Source organism: Zonotrichia leucophrys, chromosome 9, assembly GCF_028769735.1.
Source record: "Zonotrichia leucophrys gambelii isolate GWCS_2022_RI chromosome 9, RI_Zleu_2.0, whole genome shotgun sequence".
NCBI lineage: Eukaryota > Metazoa > Chordata > Aves > Passeriformes > Passerellidae > Zonotrichia > Zonotrichia leucophrys.
The window spans coordinates 1,863,334-1,882,929 of NC_088179.1; the positions used below are offsets into that span (position 1 = coordinate 1,863,334).

General features: G+C 42.2%; 1 protein-coding gene across 2 annotated transcripts in view; it reads right to left on the bottom strand.

Annotated features, from left to right (window-relative positions):
* The window catches only part of LOC135451489 (glypican-5-like), a 366,422-nt gene that overhangs the window by 83,522 nt on the left and 263,304 nt on the right, over positions 1-19,596 (bottom strand). For both annotated transcript variants that reach the window (XM_064720749.1, XM_064720748.1), the window contains one exon: positions 13,709-13,859. In XM_064720749.1, the coding sequence (XP_064576819.1) occupies positions 13,709-13,859 (151 nt within the window). The remainder of the gene's footprint in view (positions 1-13,708; positions 13,860-19,596) is intronic.

Consider the following 19,596-nt stretch of genomic DNA (forward strand, 5'->3'; position numbering starts at 1 on the left):
TGGTCGGTTATTTGCTCCTTTGAATAGACTTCTTTACAGTTTGCAATGCATTTTCATACAGTTTGCAAAAATCAGTTTATGATTTATCTGTAGTTAAAAAAATTCATTTCAAATCTTCTTTGATACAACACACTTCCAATTTTTGTTGTGACACAGATTATGCAAATGTGCTCAACAAAGAGGATGCAAAGTGATTTTAAAGCAGAAGTTCAGCTGACAGTGCCCAGGCTGCTGGGGGAACTCAAAAGGATTGGGGGTTTTCAGCCCCATGGATGGACATTGATTTCTTGGGGCTTTTCTTGGATTAATGGGGAGGCTCCCACTGGGCATTTCCCAGTGATGCATTTGGGTGTGATAGCCAAATGAAGCACTACTGTGTCCCCATTAGTGTCACACATCTTCTTCATTTACTGACAAGCTGTCAAGGACCTGCTAACATGTCAGGACTCTGGAACGTGATTAAAGTGACTTTTTTTTTTTTTTTAATAAAGCTCGTTTCAGTTCATGATATCCATGTGGAGCTAATGTTGAGGCTTAAGGCAGCTTGGAGACAGCCAGTGCTTTCTTACTCAAGTGTGGAGGATGCACATGCAGCAGAATGCCTGGAGCAGGGCAGAACCACACGGGGATGGATGGAGGATTCCCAGAGGAATCTCACATGCTGCTCACCAGGGCAGGAATCCCCTCTCAGCACCAAGGGAGCTGAGCAGGGAACACTGTGTGGCCGTGTTCACAGGGGTTCTTGGATGAGGGAAGAGACGAGAATGTTGACTCCATGTTTCAGAAGGCTTGATTTATTATTTTATGATATATATACATTAAAACTACACTAAAAGAATAGAAGAAAAAGTTCTCATCAGAAGGCCAGCTAAGAATAGAAAGAATGATAACAAAGGCAGCTGTCCCAGACTCTCTGTCCGAGCCAGCTGACTGTGATTGGCCATTAATTAGAAACAACCACATGAGACCAATCCCAGATGCACCTGTTGCATTCCACAGCAGCAGATAACCATTGTTTGCATTTTGTTCCCGAGGCCTCCCAGCTTCTCAGGAGGAAAAATCCTAAGGAAAGGACTGTTCATAAAAGATGTCTGCGACAACACTGCTCGATGAAAATCTGCATTCCCAGCCCCACAGGATCAGGAGGCCACAGGGAACAACACACACCAGTGGCTGTGGGCTGGAGAGAGAGGAGAGAGAGTTCTTCCATGGGCAGCCACTGAAACTGTGGAGGCAAAGACTGGACTGCAAGTGATGCCTTAGGATTTCCTCTTTTATATTTTTCAGATCCTGTGCTGCATTAGTGCATCACCCCAAACTCCACACAGAGTTCACGTTTTGGTCAGACAAAACCATCCCTCTGGGCCTGAGAACAAAGGACACCCCACAGCCTCAGGACCCAAAAAGCACAAACAAAAGCAAACTGGGGGAGCAAAGTGGGGGTAAATACTTCATTAGCTGAAGCTGTAATTGGAGAATTAACCCCTGGTATGTAAATGGACCAAACTTATAATTGTCTGGAAAACTGGTGCCCCTTGTCCAGCTTGGGTGTGGCCTCTGGGAGGCTGTGACTGCCCAAGGTGAACCTGCTTTAATAAATCCCCACTTTATTCTCTGAACCTTGTCTAGCCTCTGCTCTAGGGAGCCATCCCAAGGCATCACAGGAGGTGAGGTTGCTGAGAAGCTGTCTGGCTCTCTTACAGGGCAATGCCATATTCCACCTTGTCTGAGGGGAAAACACACAAACATGTGATAGTGCCAGCCACAGAACTGCTCTGCAGCTGCCAGAAAAGCCTCCAAATGTGAGGCTTTGAGTGTGACACAGCCTCGTGGCTCTGCTGATGCTCAGGGCTTTTCTTCTGCTTTGGAAAAGCAAAACCCAGGCAGCACCTGGACGTATCCATGCTCCTGTGCAGCCCTTGGAGGGCTGGAATGAAATCTGCAGGGACACTGGTTGAAGACAAGGATAAGGTAAAGGATAAGGCAAAGAACTTCCAAGAAAAATCCCCTAAGGTCCATGGAATGAACACAAGTGCAGCAGGTAGTGGCCAGACTGCTGGAACACAGAGATTTTTCTCACACCAAGGACTCAACAAAAGGAATGATGTTCCCATGGCTTTAATAAAAATGTAGAGCTCCATGAAGAGAGAACTTACTTCCAGTGAACATGAGTAGTTGGTCATTTTCAAATATAGTAATTTTTTAATGCATGAATATAACATAAATATTTCAATCCCCAGGCCTGTTCTGCAAGTACTTTTTATGATAAGTGATAAAATCTTCCTGCCTGGATGCAATTGTACTAAACTCCTGTAATGGATTCTCTGTTGAACTTGCAATGGAGCTGCATCCCAGATTTGGGGCTGCATCCCACTTTTGAGAGGATATTTTATTATCAATAGCTGAGTTTCAAAAGGGGCCATGACCTGTGTAAATTAGATAAATCAGGATATCAAAAGAAGACAGTGCCACAGTTGTTTAACCTGGAGCAATGGAATTTCTGTGCTGTGGCACAGGCCAAGCTCACTGCTGCAGGTCACCATGGGCAGCATCTTTGCAGCAGCCTTAGGGTTACCATGCTGGGCAGGGGAGAGAAGGGCAGCAGAATTTGTTTCTTGGCTCAAACTGTTGTCTCTTTAAGTCAAAAGCAAAATCCCCACTGATAATTACTGGGTCAGAATCAGCCCAAACTCCCCCATCTTGTTTTTTTCTGGCCTTTATATTCTTTCTTGTGAATTTTAGAATGTAATGCCTTTAAATCAAGAACTTTCTGGCTAAAAATATCAAGCTTGCTATACATTATTATTATCTTAAAAGCTATATATTATTTGCAGGGGGTAAAATATTCCAGCTTGAATCAATATTTTTCCTTTTGTATTCAAAACCTACAAAAAATATCCCCTGAAATTAACATTCTTCCAATTGCATATGTACAACAAATGTTTCCATTTTTCAAAATGAAACCTTTTCGATAGAGAAACAAATTTGTGGGTTTTTAAACAGGAAGAAAACTGCTTTCCCCCCATCAGCTCTGCTGTTTTTCTATTGTGTAAGAGATTTATCCTGATGGAGTTTAGCCCAGGGCACTGTGCTTGCCCCTCCACGTTCAGGTTACTGCAAATGTTCTTTGTGCTGTTGGAGCAGTGTCCTGTGTGTGCTGCAGCTCCATACATATTTAACCAGGCTGTTGCTTTACAAGCACATGTTCAAAAGATTTTATCTAATCAAATTTTAAATAGGAAATTACTTGTCTGACTTCACATCAGAGAGCCATTCCTTCTCCTGCTGCTCCAGATTGGGTTATTAGGACTTCACTACCAAATGGTCAGCAGTGTGGCTGAATCACCACTCTTAATTCTGGCCTATAAATATCAGATGATGATTTATTAGCAGGCACTTGCAATGCTGCAGGAGCAAATTCTCTTTAATCTCTTTAATTTGGAGAGGAATGGCAAATAGTTTGGAAAGCTGAGAATTTCTAAGGTTCTCAGTGCAAGTAACAGTTCTATCAGAAGATTGCAGTGTCTCCCTCCACTTTCTGGTGATCCCAAGAGATTTTCATGCCCACACTGACCCAGTCCTGCCTCTCTCTGAATTAACTGCTAAGTGTGGGCAGCAATTCCATGGTAAGTGGGCTAAAGCTGTGGTAGTGGGAATATTCAACGACTTTCACAAGTAAATTGAATAAACACTGAAGGAGTAGATGTTCCCTTGTGTGCTACCTGCCTCATCACTGCTCAACATTCCCACCTCACCCGGTGAGAGTTTATGGTCTGCACAGTGACAGAAATGGTACTGCATGTTCAAAAGTTGGAGTTTGCTCCCCAGAATATGCACTTACAGCTTTCAGCTCTTCCAAAATGTTCATTCTGTTTCTCCCAAAGGGCACCAGACCAGTGTGTCTCACCCTTTGTGGGCAATGGAGCTGCCCAGGAAGGTTGCTGGTGCAAGGGAGGTTTGGCTGTGCAAATCACACCTGGATCAAGAATGTGCATCATTTCAGAAAGCACTAAAGCAGGAAATGGACTTGAATATCACTGAAGTGAAGACTGATCTGCAAACTTAACAGGATTATTTAGAAGATGAACAAACTAATGTGTCACAAGATACCTCAAGAGATTAAAGAAAACCCCCAAACCAAAACCATTTTCTTAATTTCAAAACACCTTTTTGTCATATTCAAAGTTTGGTTGGTTCTTTATTTCAGATATAGTTCATATTTGGCTTGACAAACATTAGGAATTCAGAGAAGAACAAGCACAATAGGGAGATTAAAGAAGACAACCTAAAGAATGTCAGACAATCTGTCTAAATCTTAAAAGACAGGAAGACAAGGAAAGAAAACATTTTCTGATTGTGATATTTAGGAGCCTGAACTAGGAATAGAATGCAATTTAGAAAAATAAAAGCTTCTGATACAAGTAAACAAGAGGGGCAATTACTGGAGGCAAATAGAGGAAACTAGACTAGCAGCAGTGCTAGAAGTGCTGTAGGATCTTGAATCCAGCTGACTTTTCCATCACTGAGAACTGTGATCCTCAGTCATTCATAATTTAAGGACTTCACCCTGTTTGTACACATTGAGGCTCCACACTTCAGCACCTCATATAAACCCTAAAAGGTTTCTAACTTCCCAAGTTAAATCTGGTTCCTGAGTTTGGGGCTACTGGGTGATGTTCCAGCCCAACACACCCTAATAGGCCTTTGAAAGGTGTCCTGTCCAAACTGGAGATTTCAGGGAAATATTACTTGGCTGCTTTCAGGATCAAAGGACAGAAATAAACACTCCAAAAACCAGCAGGCAGGAGACACTGTGGGATAAACCAGATGCAAAATCACCTGCTGAGGAATAATGTGCTTAATCTTGGAACACTTTTCAGGGAAGGTATTTAAGTACATGCAAGATCATCAGCTGGCTTAAGTTATTTTAAAGCACCTTGATCTCAAGGCAGGCAGATCCAGCCCTATAAATTCTTGATCCTGTTGATATGTCACATACTTTAGCCTGAAGTTCTGTTCTTTTTGTAGTAAATCGAGTCTAGAGCACAGAGCAGTTGTGCTGTGCTCTCTGTTACTGTAAAACTAAACTGTGCTTGCTTTCAGGCTATTGTTTTGATCCTAAATTTCTCAGCTGAGACATTCTGATGGCGTATCTGCTGGCTTCAGGCACAACAGAACTCTTTTAAGGAGTGTTATTTTACCTTAAAATGGACAATCAAGGAATAGAAAACCTCCAAATGTGCACCTGGTGTGCTCAAGGCAGCTTCTCCCTGAAAGCAAAGACAAAGCACCCCCAAGAAACACTGGTTCAAAGGGGGGAGAGAGGGAAAACAAACCAGAGCAGTTCTTTTCCTCCTCTATAAGAACAGCAACTGCTTAGGCTTTCCTTCTGAACCATAAAACAAAGGAAGGTGTCAGCAGGGAAAAACAGAAAGTGTATTTTCATTTGCCAGTAACCTTCAGTTCTATTTCCAAGCAGCTGCACCACCTGCCTTGCACTTGTTGTGTGCAATGAGAGATGACAGAGGGCTCCTTAAAGCCTTGAAAGGTGCAGTAATTCATAACCTTACCTTAATTAACTGGCAGAATTTACCTTTGGAAGAAACAAGGGTTTGATTTTAGTATCTTCCTTCCTCGCAGAAAGGTGAGGAGGGAAGGTGGCAGAGGTGCAGCACAAGGAGCAGAAACAATGTCCCGGTCACCTGGCTCTGGGCAGGTAAGTGTTCTTCCCTTGTGTGGCACCAAAACCAACTGGCAGGTGAACATCTGCTTTGGGCTTGCAGGATTGTTTTATTGAATTTATAATCTAATGGCATGGATATTTTAAAGGGAGAATCTGTGGTGTTTGTGAGGTCCCCAGGACGTGGTGACAGATGAGAATCTGACTCCATGTTCTCAGAAGGCTGATTTATTATTTTATGATATTATATTAAAAGAATACTATACTAAAGAAGGAGAAAGGCTACATCAGAAGGCTTAACAATAATTAATAATAAAAACTCATGACTGCTTCCAGAGTCCTGACACAGCTGGACTGTGATTGGTCATTAATCAAAAACAATTCACATGAAACCAATCAAACATTCACCTGTTGGATAAACAATCTCCAACCACATTCCAAAGCAGCCAAACACAGGAGAAGCAATCAGATAATTATTATTTACAGTTTTCTCTGAGGCTTCTCAATTTCCCAGGAGAAGAAATCCTGGCAAAGGGATTTTTCAGAAAACATCATGGTGACAAGCTTCCATTAAACAATATGAGTTATCTGTTCTGGAGCAATCTGAAGGACCTTTCATTGTTAACTCCTCGTCATTAATTTTGGCTTCATGATGTTTTGGGGGCAAATTGCCTCAGCCTTCACATTGACCCTATCACTGTGTGGAATGACCAAGATATTGGAGCTCTCAGGTGCATTCTTGTCAGAAGGATGCAAACCACACACCTCATGAAAGCTCCATGTGAAGGACTGGTTTTATCCTCCACCTGTGAGCTCTGAGTGCCAGCTTGCTCCTGCAAATGACATTCCCAGAAAAAAGCACCACAACTGTGGGGTCCAAGTACTCACCTGCAGAGTGCTCCCACAGCCTGAATCAAAATGTCCTGATTCATGTGTTTAGCAGTGCAATTTTTCTTAGAAACCTGTCTTTTTCTCATATTTTAGCCATCAAACACCAAGGTGCTTCTTTCTGTTCATGCTCTTTGTGGTTTGACTATGGTCCTGTTTAGTATCATACAGCTTTGTGACACTTGTATTTAAAAGAATTCCTTTTCATTAATACCTGTGAGAAATGCTGCTGAGTGGGAACTCACTGGAAAATGAGATCAATGAGTTTTCAGTTTAGGGCTGTTTTCAAAACCCATCTCAGAAATAGATGTACACATGGAATTACTCCTGTGGAAAGTAACCAGATAAAATACTGCTGACAAGGGCAGTGAAAAACAGAGATTACTGGTAATATTTTTAGTAGGAAGTTGGTAAAAGCTCATTACCCTTCAGTGATTTCCAATGCAGTCCCTGATGGCTGCTTATTCAGAACTACTGCAAACACTTGAGCCCCAAATATCTTTATCCTGATCTCTCCAATGTTTAATTTCCTCCTACAGAACATGCATTGGAAGGCTTAGGGTACCTTAAGCAACTAAAACGCTTTGCCTTTTAATTTTGCCTAAATGCTGCTATGATGATCAGAAATGTGCTGCAATTTACATTTCTCTGGTGAAATGGTAAAACTGCATTTCCCCAGTTGCCATTTTGCCTCTTTGAAGGCACCAGAGATAGCACCAAAGCTGTTCAGAGAGTCACAGAGCTGGCACACAGTCTGTTGTTCCTCCAGCTACTGCTCTGCTCAGCATTAGGAGAAATTCCTGCAGGGGATGTGTTTATCTGCTCGTGCAGAAAGTCATTTCTACAACTTGGCAAAAACTCCTGTCTCGAGTGGATCTAAGCAGGAGCCCTGGTGTGCTGGGAACTCTCACCTCAGGTCTGGGAGTGGGAATCTGAAGGAACTGAGATCCCATTCCTTTACACCTCAAACTGTCACATCAGTGCTGAGGCTGAGGAATGATTCTAAGATTCTTGTGTTCATTTCAGTTAAAATTATACTAAATGACAAAAAATAACTTACTCCTGTATTGGCAGATTATAAAATAGATTTACCCAGGGACAGAGAGGAGGAAACCTCTTCTATCTCTCTCTCTTTTTTTTCTCTCTTCTTCCCTCTCTTTGCAACACTCTCTTCCCTCTGAAGCCCCTCAGCACAGAGCAGAACCTGCAGGCAATGCCACTGCCACCCAGAGAATCCCTCAGCCAAGGGAATGGTGGGACACCACTGTGACATCAACGTCACTCATCTCAGGACCAGACCTTCCCAAGTTCAAATAAATAATCAAAAATCTGAATTTTTAATTGGATTATTTCAGTTTCTCTGGTTTTCTCTGCTCTGCCTCTTCCCAAACTGTATCCTAAAACAGAAGCCACAGCCAGAAATTTGCCAGCTGTGGAGCCACCACTCACTGTCCCCCACACACTTGCTGAAGACCCTGGCAGGGTTTGCTTCTGCTCCTCTTGACAGAGGCTCATGTCTCTCTACCACCCCAAATGGCAAGCATAAGGTGGAGTTTTCCTGAAAATCAAACTTCTATAAGGCTTTAACATGTTACTGTGCTGTTCTGAGGACAGAATGAGGCATTTATGCTGAGGGCAATCTAGGAATTTATAGGCTTTCTAAAAACAGAGTTGGAGATAAAATGTCTTGAGCAACAAAGGATGTAGAAAAATGGCACTGCAAGGCAGCAGGATGGGGAGGAGGTGTGATGGAGAGGTTTCTCTAAGCAGAAGATAGCAGAGACTGAAAATGCAGCAGTTCTGTGAGCCAGGATCATCTGTGAGGACGTGTGGCAATGAGAAGCTGACGAGCATGGCTGACTGCCAGCAGATATTATGATCTCAGAATATTGATGTTTTGTACTAATAATTACAAAATCAGCAGCTGTACAACTGCGTATTTGGATAAATACAAGTGTAAGTGCAGCCTGTGACACGGGGAATGGAAATGAAGGATGATTAAAATGACAGGTCACACAGTAATACTGATGCCAAGAAAAGACTGACAATCTGGGAGAATGATAACATAATAAAGCATTAAAGAATCTTGATATTCAAAAGGAAAAAACTGATAATGGAAACATTCATAAGCAGTCAGAGAAACACATTAACTTTCCATTGCTGTTGAGAGCAGATACAGATCAGAGAGAAGACAGTAAGAAAAAAGAAAATTTACTTGTCTGCACTTGTAAAGGCATATTGGGGCAAAAATGCATCTTTCTCATAAGCCCTAAATAACAAATCTACAAGGAGGATAATCTCTTCAGATACTCTGAAAGATAAGCAGAAAGCTGGGGATTGTCTACACAGCCAAGAAGAAAGCCAAGAGTTGGAATTCATGTCATCTGAATGTTCCAAGTAGATTTGTTGTAGGTTCCCACCCAGGCAATGATCTGTGACAATAAGGCAGGATGTTCAGGTGGGATGTCCAAAATGTGAAAGTTCTTGTTCAAGGGAGGGAGCTTCACGAAGGAATTAGGAAGAAGAACAGAATAAAACTGTTCCTGGGATTAGGTAAGCATTTGGCAAAAATCACAGTAATAAAACACATTTAGGCCACAGTCATGGTCAAAGTCTGGCTGGGATGTCCCAGGATGTGTTTTTATTGAATGCCTGCACTGACAGACACAATTGGAATTATTGTAAAAAATCTGCTGTGCCTGAGGGTCAGGCACTTGTTATTTCATGGACACCCCCTGCTTTTGGGATGGGGACACAGCAGAAGCCCAGCTCTGTGTGGAACAAGGCAGCGAGCCAGGCCAAAGGAAAGCTCCACATTTCCATTTCCAAACAATCTCAAGTTTCAAGGCATGTCAGAAAGAGTGGGGTTAACACCTGTCCCACCTGAGGGCTGAGCTTTTTCAGCCACACATAGATTCTAACCTCAGAGAGGTGAATCTGAAGACTGAAGTTCAAGTACACCATACATTTGGGGTTGTCTGTTCTGTTCAAGGATGGACTAAGCTGTATTTTCCTTCACCAGAGGACAGCTCCACTCCCTGGGATTTTGCACAATGTTGTCTCAGGCTCCTCAAGACAGAATGGGATGAATTTCTGCCTTGCACAGGCTGTGTGGAACATCCAGCCTCAGACACAGGGATACACCTGGGTGTCCCTGCATGCAGGTGTGCTCATGAACTCGTGCCCACAGTGGTGTCAGCACAGCCTTGGCACCACAGTGCTCCACAACCTCCTCACAGCCCAGAGCTCCACACAGCTGCCTTTGGCCTTGCACTAAACACAGGTTTAAGCCTTCCTGTGGCCTAAACATTTCGTCCACCTTTGTTTAGGAGTGAATCACTGATGACTTCCCTGAACTGACCCCTAATGTTGGCTGCCACTACTTGGATGGGGCCTCATTACAACACAGAGCTGGGAACTGGAATTGCTAGCACAAGCTTCCTTCCCACTTTTTACCAAACATTTTTCTCCTCTGAAAAGGAGGCAGCAGAGGCAGGACCCAATGTGAACCTGTTGCTGCTCTCTTTTGACAAGCAGCAGGACTCTCATTTCTCTCCTTCAATCCTGCACGGCACTGAGCACTCCCTGCTCTCTCCAGCATCCCCACCTGCATGTAAGGGCTAAAGAACAGGGACTGACACCAGTGGACTCACACTGTGATGAGATTCATGTAAGACAGTGGCTCTGTGAGCAGGCTGGGCTCAGCAAAGCTCAGCCTAAGATGCTGCTTTGCCCTTCTGCCTAGAAACCTGCAGGACTGCAGCAGGGCAAACCACAGAGCAACTTCCCCATCCACGCTCCAGATTTATGTGGCTGGCTTTCCTCTTCTTAAATCTCCCCCAACAAAGCTTTGTTCCAAGATGATTCACAGATGTTGTCATTAAAAAGTTGGGACTTGCCAACAAATAACACATGGGCCTGCTTGAGAAACTGCTGTTCCCACAGCTTTCCCCAGGAAGAGATGCTCAGGGTAATTGGTAAGGCCTGTGAGAACAGCACAGTATAAAGCATCTTCCACCATCCATAATTTTTGAAGAGAATCCTGGTTTCCTGAGAATTTATCTTGTTCATTTAAAAATCACATGGATAAACACACATGATATAGAATAGATAATTAAGCCCATTATCATGAAAGAAGTGTTGATCTTTTCAGGTAATAGTGAATGGCACTGTTCTGTTGTTATTTGCAACAAACAGAAACAAAATCCCAGCACTAGCTAATAGACAGCCATGTAGCTTAATTATAGACATAAAATAAACTGATTCATTGATATGCAGGCATATCAAAGGCCAGAGGTGACAAACAAAAGGACAGGACTGTACTGTCCATTGCAGGATGAGCCAAACTACAGAGAGGGCAAACCCCAACCAAAAGGGAATAAAAACCAACAGAGGGAAAAGGGTGTTACAGTGACCTGGCTGGAATCTTGTGCTCACCAAGGACAGGCTGAAATCCAGAACCCAGGAGCCCGGCCCTCTGTTAGCAATGTGGGGAGTCAGCAGGGGAATCTGTCTGGGGAGATCTTTACCAATAGCTATGAACAGAAATGTTTCATGATGGTCACCCATATATTAATGAAATTCTTGGTCACTTATTAGTAAGGAAAAGCCTTTTTTTTCAGGGAGGTAGAAAGAAATGAGCATTCAGTAGGTTTTCAAACACTGAAAGCAATCTCATTCTTTTGCAATGCTCTCAACACACAGAGCAGTAAATATAATTTTCATATAGTTTTGAGTAAATGACAGATGTAGTACATATTTACTACATTCTCAATTCTGCAATTTAGAGGCTGACATTAAAATATTTTCCTCTGTTTTTCATGGGCCTGTTGTTACAAGCATGGCTGCTTTGCCAGAAAATTTGTGTTTGGAGAGGCTTTTATTCCTTTTTCATTCCTTTTGTCCTGCTGTGTGACTGTGTGCTGCACATGCTCCAAAGAGCTCGGTGGCATCTCACAGCTCTCCTTGTGTCTCAGCCACACCTGTGAGGACATTCCCACTGGCTTCACCACCCTTCAAAGCAGGGTTTTGGGATTTGCCTTTAGAGCCAGTTCACCACTCAGTCTCCAGGCAAGCAGGGAACAGGCAATGCTGCCATATTCCACTTCCACAAAACAATGAGTAGATGGACTGGAGGAGTTTAAAGCTTAGGAAATACAAGCTCACAGGCTGTACAACTGCCAACATCATCTCAGACATGCAGCAAGGGGAAATTCAACTAATCTGATGTTTGTTTTTCTTTAACATTCTATTAAAGCAAAGCAGCTCCATAATGAGATTACTGCATTTTATCTCTTAATTGTATCCAGATATGGAAAAGAGATTTACTGCTAGTGGCTTGTATACAGTACAATATTTTAAAGCTAATTATGATAGAGCATTACTACTGTCACACAATGAAATACTTATTCTTCTGTTATGAATCAATACCATTTTCTAAAATTTATTCTAACTACCTTTTTAATTGGATATACACCCTGCTAAATTCTGAAACAGACAGTTATATAAATATAATTCTTTTAAATCCAGGATGATATCAGCATAAAATATTTTAATGAAATAGATTGCAAAAAAAGAGAAAAAGTAACATTAAGTAGCTTTCCATTATTAAAGCCAGCTGAAAGTCAAGTCTTGAAAGCATTCAAGATTTTATTTTTTAACTCTGCCATTGTCCATGGAAGCATGGATACACATCCTCCCCAAATGGTATATTAATAGTTTGGTTGTTCATTGAAGACTACCAAGCACCTGGCTTTTGTTTCTATTGCTCCACACAGAGAAGAAATCATATTACAGTATTTATCTTCCTAAATCCCCAGGGCCTAAAGCCTCTAAAAGTCTTTTTTTTTTTTTGCTTATGGATGAAATACAGTAAACAATTAAAAAGTTAGGCAAAGAGTTTTAAAGTAACATTGTATCCAAGTTCCTTTGTTCAAAAATACTGGTGAGTAGATGGTGAAAAGCTCTGCTTGATCTGTCAGTTGTAATTACTTAATGATTTTTAAAAGCAGTGTCCTTATGTGATGATACCCTGATCACACTGGCCATCATTGCAAACTAAAATTCAATTATTTATAAGCTGGTACTGCAATTAACACTTTGCACACATTCCAAAGTACACCTTTAAGCTTGGTTTTCCTGAACAAATATTCACATGAGGGACAGCTGAATTTTTGGCCACAAGCTGATCACAGCATGTCAGCAAATCTTACCTAAATATGAGATACCTCCTCCCCCTCTCCATTCAGGGCAAAGGGACAAGGAAAAGGCATTTGTTTTTCTCAGCAGAATCAAGGCAGCAGTTTAAACCTACCTGAGCTCCAGCCATCTCAATGGGCATTGTTTTCAGCACTGTCATACCTGTATTTCATGTATTTACACATCCAAACCACGTTATATTTACACTATGGTAAATTAAACCAGTCTCAATTTTGGTGAGGGAAAATGAATCAGAACTTAGAGATGAGATAAATCAATAATATCAAGTATTTAGGAACATCTTACTTTTTATTAAGTTTCTGAAAGAATCTAACTACAAATCATATTGCCAGTATGCTTGTGGAAGTTGTTAGATATTGAAGCTGGTTCTACACTTGATGACATATTATCCAAGTAATTTAATGAATAAATATTGCAGAATGCAATATCTGAGACTGTCAAGAAATTTCATTTAACCGGCAGCTCACCACTAAGGAAAAACCCCACAGTATTCCTTATGGTTTTTCTTCAAGAATATATACATTGAACTAACTCTGGGTCATCCTTCAGTATGATTTTGCAATAAATAAATGTTTATATGTTAACACTTAGCATACTCTATAAGGTCATCAATTGTCTATTTATCTGAAGGGCCCACATTATGCAGGAAGGCTCTTCAGCATTCCTGTGATTCAGATTTCACTGCAGACATTATTCACTCTACATTTAAGTCTTTTATCTGCATGCCAAATGTTAAATTATATTGGGTTACTGTCTGTATCATTCTATTTTTACTGCAGCCCTTCACAGATTAAGATTCCAATCCTTTGAATTCAGTAGGATTTTGACAGCAATTCAAGCACTTTAAGTCTTAGCTCTGTCCACCTAATTGTGGCACAGGGATTTCCAAGCTCTCCAAGTGCCTAGAGAAGCTGTGTTTACCTGCTGTGTGCATCCTGTCCCCGGATCCTTGGCAGCCATCCTCATCATCACAGTCTCCACTCGACTCCATCTCGTCACTCCTTCCAGCCCCGCTGCCAGCATCCCGGGGTCCCCATCTCTCCAGCTTCTGCTTGGCCTTCTCAGCATCCAGCTGAAATGGAAGAAGTGACAAAGCAGCCGTGGTCAGAGCATTCACACAGCTCCTACCCCTGGCACCCATCTGGTTTATACAGCAACAAACACTTTCTCAGGAACTTTCAAGAGCAGCTCCTCAAGCTGGAGGGTGTTTCTGGCAATTCAAATATTCTGGAATAACAGACTATGCAACCAAATGTTCTGCACCATAGATGACCAGGGGCACTTATCAACCTTTTAATTGAAAATATCACATCTACCAATGCCACCACAGGGAGTGCTGCTCCTACAGCTGGGGAGTCTTTGCTCATTTTCTGCCAGGATCAGGATTAAATGCATGAGATGGAATTTCTTGTTGGTACTCAGATGTTTATTAGTTCTTATCTATGTTCCAGTCTCACAAACCCTGAGTTCTACAGCACTTCACTCTAACAAACTAAAATGGAGCCCCACTTTTCTCTCTACAAGGCCTTTTAAGGATAAACTGTCTAATTAAGAAATGACACCTAAATTACTTTTACTTTTAACCCAATAACCAACCACCTGTGCCCACAATGGGGATGTTTTATCCAATTACACAAAACCACTCAAACCCATGGAGAAGATGAAGAAGGAGCAGCCTCTGCCCTAAAACCTCCATCTTGCTTCATAGATATTACTATATTCTAAATGCTTAAACTCTAATTATTAATTAATTATTAATTATGATTTTCAGAGACAAATTTAAAAAAAAATTATTACAGATTTCTATTCAAACTCCACACCCACAATCCCAGTTCTGTCATTCCATTTTGGAAGCCTCTCCACGCCTCAGGTGAAATGCAGTGTTCTGGGGGTTGGTGCCTGTCAGCACAGAAAATCTGAAATTCTCAGTAACCAGGGTTCCAACACACAGCTTTTCCTTTGCCAAGCACAGTTTGGGGAACACTTGTTAACGATGGTACAACCTGCCAGCTGTCCGAGTATTTGTTTTGAGGGATTTACAGTTGAAGACTATGACAAACTTCACAGCTGAGGGCATGTGCTACTTTTCATGATGGGCTTGGTCACTTGGAAACCTTGCCCCTATATATGATTTTTAAGATGTCTGTTCCAACTGCAAGTTGTTCATTAGAATATTTCTAGGACTGAGCACAGAATAAGAAAACCTTTTCTAAAATAAATTTAAATCTATCACACCAGGTCATGGTTGCTCTAACAGCATATTTACCTCCCAACACTCAGCTTTTTGATGTTTAGATTACTCCTTCTCCTGCTGTCACCATGAACAGCTGCCTACTAGTAGCACTGTGGAAATAAATGATTTTTCAGCTCTCTGGTAGTTCCAAAAGATGAAAAATCCCATTTCCTTGGGCGTGAATCTAAACCCAGCCTGTGCATGTCACACCAAAAGCAGCACTACCTGGGGGAAAGAAAAAAACCCAAACCCAAATGGCTTAGACTAATAAATTGGGTTATAAGGCAAATATTCATCAAGCAAGAATGGTCCAGGAGAAGCCTGAACCTTTCCTCCACACCTGAGGAGCACTGACCAGATGGAAAAACTGCTCTCAAAGCCTCTGCAGTGCTGCCAAACTGGATCTATCCAATACCCTTCAGCACAAGAATCTTCCTCCCAAAGCCCTCCAGATCCATTTCAGGCTTTGTGATCTGCTTCATCCCAGAGGACTGATTATTCTTGGTACTGAGCAAAACGTTCTTTGAAATGTAACACTTTGGAGATTCAAACACTACAAAGGAGCAGTCCTGGGAGCTGGGGGTGAACTGGAGCACAGGGCTAATACAGCTGTATTAAGTGGGCTGAAAGGATGGTGATGGATGCAGCAGTTTCTCTGCAGTGGGAAGTTCTGTGTCACAGTCTCCTTCTTTAGGTGCTGCCAAATGCTTGGAGCAGAGATCTGGTTCTGTGGAACAACAGATGCCAACTTCTACAAGGCAGAACTCGGGAAATTCTTCACCCTCTCCCTGCAGAGCTCAGTTTGCTCCTTCTGAAGACACAAATAACTGCACAGGGCACTGGGAAGATCAGCAAGTGGGAGGAGAGGGTATGGACTCGATGGGGAAGCACGTTGAACACTCTCTAATTGTTACTGCATGTCTGGTTTTTATAAACAAGTTGCTTAATGTTGAGCCTTGGTATTCACAGCCATGAAGACCCATGTGACAGCAATACAAAACAACATTTTTGTTAAACAATTGGAAACTTTTGCCTATGAGGGAGAAAGCTCAGTTCTTTCACAAATTTATTGTGTCCTGGTCATATTAGAAAAGCCTCATCCATTCTTAGTTATAATTCTTCAGAATGAAAAGAAATGGCTAAGTGGCAAACAGAAGAGACACAGAATTTAATAAAGGCTTTTAATGACTGTTTGCAAGTCAGAGCAGCAATGTTTACTGCCTGTTAAGGCACTCCTCCTTTGCAAAGACCTGATTTCCTTCATTGCCCATGGCTCAAACCCTGACCTCTGCTCAAAACAAGCAATACTTGAACCAAATGGGTCCCAGCTCCAAGGAGGAAGCTGAGCTTTCCAGCATGGTGCACTGCAGCATTTCTGGGTTCTGGTGCCTTCACTGAAGCAAGAGAGGAGCTGGAGCCCAGATCTGCATCTCCTCTGCATCTCTGAATGTGCATCCAGCCCTTCCCACCCAGCAGAGAGGTGCCACCAAATGACCCAGAGCCCTGATATCCAGGTTCACCATGACCACATCAGCTCAGGTGTGACCCACCAACCCTTTTCACCTTGGATACCATTTCCCAGCCTCTTCACAACGGGGCTTTTATGTCCTGTGGCTACCACTCACCCAGAATGATGGACCAGAGCCTGACTGTGCATCAGTAATGCTTTATCTATAAATAAACTCATTCCAGGAGATGGGACAGTGCAGCCCCTTCAGTGAAGAGCTCCAGACACATCAAGCATTCCTGCTGAGAAGGGAATGTCACCATTTCTCAGTGAGTTGTGACCCAGCATCCTTCTCTTTTCCACATTCTGAAGGCACAGCTACCCTTTGGCTACTGCCACAGGACTCCAGTGAGATCGCCACAGGACTCCAGTGAGATCAGTGTCTCTGGGCAATAGCAAAGTTTATGGCAGCATGTCCCAGGCTCCTTTTTTCCACAGAATAACAGAAGCCTGTCTCAAAGGCCTGAGACTGCACCCTGGAGGTGTTTAACAAAGCCTGGACACGTCAGTCAGTGCCATGGTTTGGTTGGTGAGGAGATGTTAGGGCACAGGTTGGACTAGGTGACCTTAAAGGTCTTTTCCAACCTAGATGATTCTGTGATTCTGTGAAAATAGCACTGACTGCATCAGGATGGACTGGGATGGTGGAGATTTAGAAGACCAGAATGGAAGGCATTAATAATAATTTTTGACTCTCTGGTCCCAGGGGTTGGGTGTGGGCAGGGAATATCTGCTGTGCTTGGTGGCTGTGGGACTGCAAGGTCCCCAGCTGGAGCTCACCTGAAGGTTCAGGTCATCTTCAGAGACAGCCTAGCAAACACAGATCTGTTAGAAACCTTGAACAACTCTCCAGGCTGCTGCCACCAAGCACAAATCCTCCTGCTTCCCCACATGGCTGTGGGGAGAAGCAGAGTGCCTTGCCCTTATTTAACACTGGGGAGCAGAGATGGGAGTCAGATGTGGCATTTCTAGCACTGCTTAAGAGCCACTCTTAAAAAACACCTTATTTTGGTGGCTCTTTCCCTCCAGCTGACAAATGATGCCATTCAGCTTCTCTGACAACTCTGCACAACAGCTCCTGCCTGGCAGTGCCCTGTCTTGGTGCCCAGAATTGATGCCTTGGTTAAATAATTCTGGGCCCTGGAGCCTGTGCCTTTACCTTCACAAAGCACAAGATTCCAAGGAAAACTGGAATCTTAACAGCTTAAAAATTAAGTCTTCAAGTTTTTGTGAGAGATTTTTTTTTCCCTCCTGAAAAGGTTATATAAATAGATCAATAAGATTTGTACAATCCAACTGGAAACTGACTCAAATCAGGAATTTTCCCAACTGCAATAAGCCTTGGATCAGGTTCATAAACCTCTGAAGGGTTTCTGAGAAGCTCTATACTGCTTCTGTGGGGAGGTTTTAGTGTCTGTATCTGACTCAGCTGAAAGGCAAAAATCACATATTACTATTCAGCTCTGAGTCAGACACAGATGACTCTGCTGCATGGATTTTATTTATTCCAGCAAAGGTCCCAACCTTAAGTGACATTAAAACAACCCCAAGTTCTGCTGACATAAGGTTTTCTGGAGAAGAAAGAAATCATATGAGAGTGGCTCCTGTCTTTCTCCCCTATTAATACTTCATGATGTAGCACACACATTCCCAGTCACATAAAAGAGTCCTTCAGACTTCAGAGGCTTCAAAGAGCCCCAGACACAGAACCCCCGAGCTCTCCACAATAAGTCTAACCCTAAGTCTCACTCTGAACACAGGTGTGGCAGAATACAAATTCATTATCGTGGTTTTTTATGAAGCCATGTTCCACTTGAATACTTCCACACCCTAATGAAATAATAACTACTTCCCTCCATGGAAACCATTGTAGAAAAAGGTGCCAATTTCTATCTGTTTCATTGATCAGTCTATTTGCATCATATATGCATGTGTATGATTTCAAGCTGTAGGATAATAACCCCATTTTATCAGAAAATAGGTTTTAAAAAATATATTTTTCACCACAGTTTCAGACTTCTCAAGTCAGTGAACACAACAATGAAAATATTCTCTTTGAATAAAGCCACTTAGAAGTTGTGTGCTTGGAAGATTCAGAGAGAAATTCCATAGAATAATTGTTCCAGAGGGATTTGGTAATGAGTTTTCTACATGACAGATTGCACTGTGAGTGCTTTTTCCTTCTGAGGAGTCAGCTCTGAGGGGAAATGTGACTTGTGTCCACTCCCCATGTGAGCACACCTATCACTCTGGTGTTTCCAGTGGGAGGAAAAACCAGCTGGTTGTACACTGCCTTTAGGAACTGTAAGCTAAACATGATTTTTTCTCAAGGTACTTACAAGTAGCTGCCTTTTTCAAAGTGCTCTAGTGACATAATAGTGACAGAAATATGATTTGCAGAGACAAAGGTTTTGCCAGCTTATGCACAAATAATGCACAAAGCCTCATCTTGAAAGGAGTCATAAATGACTCAATCCTCCCATTCATTTCTTTAAAAATAAAAATAAAAAATCCTTTCTAAACCATTATTAGGTCAGAGATGACTACAACTGTAAAAGACAATGTGCCTTTGTTTCCGGCCTGTTATATACATTTTTTGTTAGGAACTGACATACTGCTTTAGGCATAAAGCTGCATTTTACTGGTGCCTTGTGACTGAGCAGATGTTCTGTCATTTCACAAAACAATAGCAACATAACAAATTTTAGACATAACTGCCATGTATACGCTTATTCCAAGTGGGACCTCTCTGAGAGAACATTTATGGCTCATTTTCCTCCACATATGCTCTTATCTCCTTTATAAAAGCATTTGGCAGTTGCTTTTTTTTCCTTCTTTTCATATTATCTAGCACTCATCTATTACAATGTAAGTAAGGGAAATAAACTTATTTAGCTTCAATTTTGTGAGATATTTTCTTTGGTTCGCTCTTTCTTTGTCTCTATTTCACAGAAACCCAAAAAGGCCTGATGAATTATCCCCTCCTAGTTTCTTCAGGAACTGGTACAGCTCAAGGAGGTTTCTCCCGCTATCACCATGAACAGCTGCCTACAAGCAGCACTGTGGAAA